We start from the raw sequence: 6,932 nt of genomic DNA, 5'->3' as shown, positions 1-6,932 counted from the left end.
GTTCAAATCTTAGTAATCCTATTTTTTCACTTTAAAAAATGAAATTCTAGTCATTAGCCAACTAGGAAAAAAATATTTATTTTACCCAAATTATTATAAATTTTTACTAATTTATTACATTCAATCATCTTTGTAGAATTACTTTTTTTTGTTTGTGTGAAATATTTTTTCACATACAACTTCGGAAACTAATTCCTTCAAAATAATTAAGATCTATTTAGAATGTCGATATCTCTCGTTAAATGTTTTTCATATACACCGACTATGAATCAAATTCAAGACAAAATAGTTAATAGACTCAAATATCTACCACGTTTTTCTTTTTTTTTGGTTTTCACTACCAGTACTCGGTCTCACTGGACCGCCTAATCTGATTTAAGAGTTAATTCTAACATTAAGTGGTTCCAACTTACACCTGACCACAGTTACGAGATCGAACTATGATCATCTCTACAAAGTTTAACACCAATCACCACTAAACCAATAACCATCAGTAAATATCTACCACTTATATTACATTAGTTTGGTTGTGTCTTGTGTGGATGAATAACTTTTAGGAAAATGCTAAACAGTGCCTCCGGACACCGGTTAAGGGAGCAAAAATAGTAATCTGGCATTAGAGTTTGTCCAGTCAACTTCTCAGAAATTTAAAATGTGTTATTTTCTATTTAAAATTTTTTGTTTTTGATTTTCTTGGTACCGGTTAGCATACCCTAACTTTTATCCCACTATATTGGTTGTGTGAATAACTTTAAACCACACTCATTTTTAGTAAATGGGAAGAGTAGTAAATAAATTAGTGTATTAAATTAATGAGAAAAATGTTTGGTTTGGCTGGCTTAAGAATAGGATTGGTTTGATTAAATTAATAGGCTTTAGAGAGTGTCTAGTATGCTATCCGTGTGACTTGTGAAAGAGAAAAATAAAACTTGTCCCTTTCTTCTTTTTCTCTGAGATCTGAGAGAAACAAACCAAAAGGATAAGAGACAAAGAACAAAAATAAAAATCACCTTAAAAAGTTGAGTTCTTTTGCATGATGAAGCTCGTGAACAAGGTATGATTCAGAATCTTTTTTGTACCATAGCAATAGTACTCAATTGTTTTCATTCTTCAAATTCAAAACTTACCATTTCATTTTTTCAGGTTCTGCAAAACCAAAAAAGCTAAGAAAAGTACTTAGAAAAGGAAAATTCAGCAACACAAAAAAAAAAAAAAAGTTTCTGTCTTTTCTTTGTGGGGTTGTAAGATTCACGTTTGTGAAACTAAAGAAGCAAAAATCCAATTTTCTACCGCACATTTTTCACTCAACTTTTGCTTTTTAGCAAGTGACAAAAAGGTAAAAAAAGTTAAAAACAGAGTACTCTGTTTTTGTGAGTACAAACTCTGTTTCATTTCAATAGTTTTTTTTTTCATTTTTTGTTTAAATTGCTTATTATTTTCTAAATATTCTTCAAACCCATTTTGGATCTTATTTTATCTTATCATAAATTTCATTCATTGAAAATATTTGCCACTGTTTGATCACTTTCTTTTCTCTCTCTGCTAAAAACAGAGTAAACAGAGTTTCAAACCGATGAAGGAAGGTGAGAAAAGCTTAGATCCACAACTATGGCACGCTTGTGCTGGAGGAATGGTTCAAATGCCATCAGTTAACACCAAAGTGTTCTACTTTCCACAAGGGCATGCAGAACATGCACAATCCAATGTTGATTTTGGAGATTCTTTCAGAATTCCACCACTCATACTCTGTCGTGTTGGTTCTGTGAAATTCTTAGCTGACCCTGAAACAGATGAAGTTTTTTCAAAGATAACTTTGATTCCTTTAAGAAATTCAGAGCTTGAAAATGAAGATTCTGATGGTTTTGATGGTAATATTTCTGAGAATTCAGAAAAGCCTTCATCTTTTGCTAAAACCTTAACTCAATCTGATGCAAACAATGGTGGAGGGTTCTCTGTTCCTAGATACTGTGCAGAAACGATTTTTCCACGGCTTGATTACTCGGCTGAACCACCGGTTCAGACAGTTATCGCGAAGGATGTTCATGGCGAGGTTTGGAAGTTTAGACATATCTATAGAGGTACACCAAGGAGACACTTGTTAACAACAGGTTGGAGTAGTTTTGTGAACCAGAAAAAACTTGTTGCAGGTGATTCTATAGTGTTTCTGAGAGGTGAAAATGCTCAACTTTATGTTGGGATTCGTCGAGCGAAGAGAGGGATTGTTAATGGATTGGAAACACCTTCTGGATGGAGTTCTAGTAATGGAAGTTGTGGTCTTGGTGTTGGAGGTTTTGGTGGTGCTTTTTCTGTGTTTTTGAGAGAGGAGAATAATAAGATGTTGAGAAATGGGATTGGTGATGGGGGTGTTGGTGGTAATTTGGGAGGTGGAAGAGTGAAAGTGAGTGGTGAATCAGTGAAAGAAGCTATGAGACTTGCTGCTAGTAATCAAACATTTGAGGTTGTTTATTATCCAAGAGCAAGTACTCCTGAGTTTTGTGTTAAGGTTTCTGCTGTTAAGGCTGCTATGAGGATTCAATGGTGTTCTGGTATGAGGTTTAAGATGCCATTTGAAACTGAGGATTCTTCAAGGATTAGTTGGTTCATGGGAACTATTTCTTCTGTTCATGTTGTTGATCCTATTTGTTGGCCTAATTCCCCTTGGAGACTTCTTCAGGTATTACTACTCTCTTGATCCTATGTTTGGAATGTTTTTGTTTTGTTTTGGAGAACATGTTTGTAGTAATATTTGATTCCGGAACTTTTTTTTTTTTTGGTATTAATCCTCTGGTTCCGAGGGAATGGCACCCCGGTAATCCAGAGTTTGGCTGCGAGGTAACTAAAGTCTGGCCAAGAATTAGATTCCTGAACTATTTCTTGATAAGGTTCATTTCAATTTTGATGTCTTTTGAAGGTGTTTTGTTTTAATGTTCATTTCTTTCAATTGAAAGTCTCTTTTGAGAGTTCATTTCAATTAGTTATGTATAGTATAAATTAATAACCAGCTCAAGTGAAGTGGTTATGAGTTTCCTGTAAAGGTTGAATTAATTGATAGTACCTGAGTTCGAACCCTAACTGAAATAATACCTCCGAGTCGAACTCTAGAGAACCAGGGCTACTTTTCCTAGAAACGGAATGGTTAGGTTACGACAAAAGATGAGTAAAATAACCAATCGTTAGTTGGTTCAGTGGTGATTGACGTTGAACTTGGTAGGGAGGACCACGGTTCGATCCCCCGCAACTACGATCGGGAGGGGGCTGGAACCACTTGATGATGGAACTGACCCCGAACCAGATTTAACCGGTGGTGAGAGCCAAAAAAAAGTTATGAGTAAAATGCTCTCAGTTCTCGATCCTCAAATATATTTATGGTTATACTTATCATTTTTTTTTGACAAAGGTTATACTTATCATTTGTTTCTATGTAAAATTGCTCTAGAATTTGAAATGCGGAATGTTTGTTGTTTCCTCTGGTCTAAAATATAAGCAAAACTGCACGTGTATTTGGTCCAAATAAATTATTTTTATAAGAAAATATAGACTGAATATATTTACCTTATTGATTATATTTAAGACCAGAGGGATTACATTTGATGATTTGGTTGTATTGAAACCTAAGTTAAGCTGAACTTGATCTAGTAGCAAGGCTTGTGATCGAATGAAAAACCATGATTGAACTTTTGGCAATAACATAACTGCAGGTAACTTGGGATGAACCAGATTTGCTACACAACGTGAAGCGAGTAAGCCCATGGTTGGTCGAGTTAGTATCGAACATGTCAGTGATTCATCTCTCACCATTCTCACCACCGAGAAAGAAACTCCGTTTTCCACAACATCCTGATTTCCCTCTCGATGTTGTTCAGTTTCCAATACCGACATTTTCGGGCAACCCTCTTAACCCTTTGTGTTGTGTATCATCTTCGGATCATTATAACGCTCCTGCCGCAGGCATACAGGGAGCCAGGCATGCTCAAATTGGAATATCTTTATCAGATCTTCACCTTAACAACAGCAATAATAAACTTCAGTTAGGTGTGTTTCCAAAGAATCCTGAGACGACGATTTCTAATGATAAGAGCAAAGAAAGTTTATCATGTTTGTTGACTATAGGAAATTCTCATAAGAGAAGTTTGGAGATAAAATCTGATAATAATGTTAAGAGACACCAATTTTTGCTTTTTGGTCAACCAATTCTCACTGAACAACAAATCTCTCGAAAAGTTTCTAGCGATGATGTTTTGTTGTCTCAGAATAAGGACAAAGAGAAATGGTATTTCAGTGATACTACTACTACTACTCAATCTTCAATTTCTGAACAGTTTTCACCAGCAAAATCTTCTACTACTAGTGCTAGTGCCGAGTTTTGTTGGCAACTTGGATTAGATACTGGTCATTGCAAGGTTTTCTTGGAGTCAGAAGATGTTGGAAGAACCCTAGACTTGTCATGTGTTGGTTCTTATGAAGAACTATATAGAAAACTGGCTAAGATGTTTGGAATTGAAAGATCTGAGATGTTGAGTCGTGTACTCTACCGTGACGCAACCGGTACCGTTAAACAAACCGGTGAAGAACCCTTCAGGTATTAATTTTGATACATTGTCAGTGCAAAAAGTTAGTTACGATCATTCATGCGTAACTTTAGAAATAGTTATGATTAAAGTTAAATCATTTTTACGATTTGTCTATTACTTTTTAGCTCTGCCCGTGCATATAAATTAAATTCATATTTTATTGCGTTTTTTTTTTTTGGAATTACTTTGTAGTGACTTCATGAAGACAGCAAAAAGATTGACAATTCTGATGGATTCAGCTAGTAAAGATACTAGAAGGTGTGACAATAAAATAAATATTAATGTTTGTTATATTCAATAATTATTTATAGTGTCTTAAGTTGAGTATAAAGGAAGTAATTATTTTTTTTTGTGGAATTATTTGTAGGGTATGTATCACAGGAACTAGGAATGCTGAACGTGGATTAGATGCATCAAATAAGACAGGACCTATGAGTATATTTGCTTAATATGGTGTCATATGCATCTGAATTATTATTATTATTGTTATAAGATTTCAGAAGTTGAAGGATATAATCTTGTTAAAGAGACCTTCAAATTTAATCAAATATTGGAGTATTAATTTTTGTTTAAGTTTGTAGTAAACAATTATTAATCATGTATTATTAAGCACTAATACTATTCTAATGTTAAGTGACATTTGGTTTCCATTTGCAACATTTTTAAAATTGAAACCATTAATTGGGTCTTGTGTATGCCATGTGTGTATCATTTGATTGTGGCTTATTGAATTGCCATCACATTAATTACAACAATGTTTTTTTCACAACATTGATCACAATGTTAAATATCGAGGAATCTTTCATCTTGGTCCTTAAATTATCATCATTTTTTTTTTGGTTACAAAATTATCATCATTTTATTTGGTCATGAACTATATAGAAATGTAAAATGCTCTAATATTTTCTTTTCAATGTACAAAGTTTAATCTCATGATGTGAATAAGTGAGAAATTACAGGTTTTAACTATAGAAATGTAAAATGCTCTAATCTTTTTTTCTCTTCAAATAGGTCCATGGTTAGAAGTTCACCCCTTAGATGAATAAATGAGAAATTACGGAATTTGAATCTTGGCTCTTACGTATATGATGTAATGTTTCTACTACTAACTGAGTTATATTTACGAAAACTCTTGAGTAACCATTCTTTTGTCAAAAAATGAATAGTTTAGAAATATATATATATATATATATATATATATATATATATATATATATATATATATATATATATATATATATATATATATATATATGGTATCTTTATTACATGTTTAAATAATATAATTGTACATATTCAATGTAATTTCAACTACTCTTTTAAACAAAAATAGGTCAAAGAAATTTGACATATTTAGTCTAAATTTAGACTAAACATATCAATTTTTTACAATTTACCTTTTTTTTTGCAAGTAGTTTATTAGTTGTCAGAAATTTTACTTTGTCTCCATGAGCTTAGCTCAGTTGGTAGGGACATTCACTATATGTGCAGGAGCCCGGGTTCGAACCCGAGACACTCCACTTATTAACTTTTAAGGTGAACTTTTTAGCCACTAGGCTACTTGACAAAAAAGAATATTTTTAAAGAGAATAAGTGGGGTGTCTATAAGGTTCGAACTTCGACTTCTCCATATATAATGTGATGTCCATGCCAACTGAGTTAAATTCGTGGGGTTTTCTTTTATTCATGTTTGCTCGCTTGTCATAGTCCTATAAGTTTTTAGGTTTCTTGTTGAAAATTCATGTGCTTCTAAAAGAAATGAGGATATTCATTGAATAATATTCCTATAAAGGACAGACTAACAATGTGATTATTTACTAACAATGTTACAATATTTAATCCTTAGTGGGATCCATATTCTTATTGTAAGGTATAAGAATTGTAATTTTATAGAAAATGGCTTCTAGTTTTAGGTTTAGGTTTTGACTTTATTAGCACTTGATTTATCTTGTTTTTGTAGCTTGTTTGGTTTTAAATTTTATAAGTGACTAATATGAGGCATGCTACTTCTCATGGTTTCCTATTTGTAGCTATATATATATTATTATATGACATTTTGTCTATTTTACAGCTTTTACCAATTTAAGATAATGACATATACATCGGATAAATAATAAAGTCACATAGTTAAAGGGTAAAAGGAAGATTTTGTCTCTTATGAAATTTAACTAGTATTACGTAATTATTATTTATTTTTTTGTATTTTTGAATTATGCATGTGTTCTATCAAAATAAACCCGACATTTAAGTACTCGTTGAACTATTGACTCATAAATTTTTCAAATAAGTAGTATTCTTTTTGTTTTTAAAGATGTAATGAAATTAATAAATATATACTTGGAATAGTTAGCATATGTAGGT

At 32.4% G+C, this 6,932-nt stretch overlaps 1 protein-coding gene across 2 annotated transcripts; it reads left to right on the top strand.

Moving 5' to 3' along the window:
- Window positions 1-841: 841 nt before the first annotated feature.
- LOC123898892 (auxin response factor 10-like) lies at window positions 842-5,219 on the top strand. 2 transcript variants are annotated; one of them, XM_045949925.1, is made up of 6 exons: window positions 842-1,054; window positions 1,144-1,336; window positions 1,553-2,674; window positions 3,699-4,579; window positions 4,764-4,829; window positions 4,939-5,219. In XM_045949925.1, exons 3-6 carry the CDS (start codon window positions 1,574-1,576, stop codon window positions 5,018-5,020), a joined length of 2,130 nt encoding a protein of 709 aa, XP_045805881.1. In that variant the 5' UTR covers window positions 842-1,054; window positions 1,144-1,336; window positions 1,553-1,573; the 3' UTR covers window positions 5,021-5,219. The 2 variants fall into 2 exon arrangements, with proteins under 2 accessions (XP_045805881.1, XP_045805880.1); XM_045949924.1 differs by having other exon boundaries at window positions 884-1,336.
- The last annotated feature ends 1,713 nt before the right edge of the window (window positions 5,220-6,932 follow it).

The sequence above is a fragment of the Trifolium pratense genome, linkage group LG7 (assembly GCF_020283565.1).
Source record: "Trifolium pratense cultivar HEN17-A07 linkage group LG7, ARS_RC_1.1, whole genome shotgun sequence".
In the NCBI taxonomy this organism is placed as follows: Eukaryota; Viridiplantae; Streptophyta; class Magnoliopsida; order Fabales; family Fabaceae; genus Trifolium; species Trifolium pratense.
This window is presented reverse-complemented; position numbering and strand designations above follow the sequence as displayed.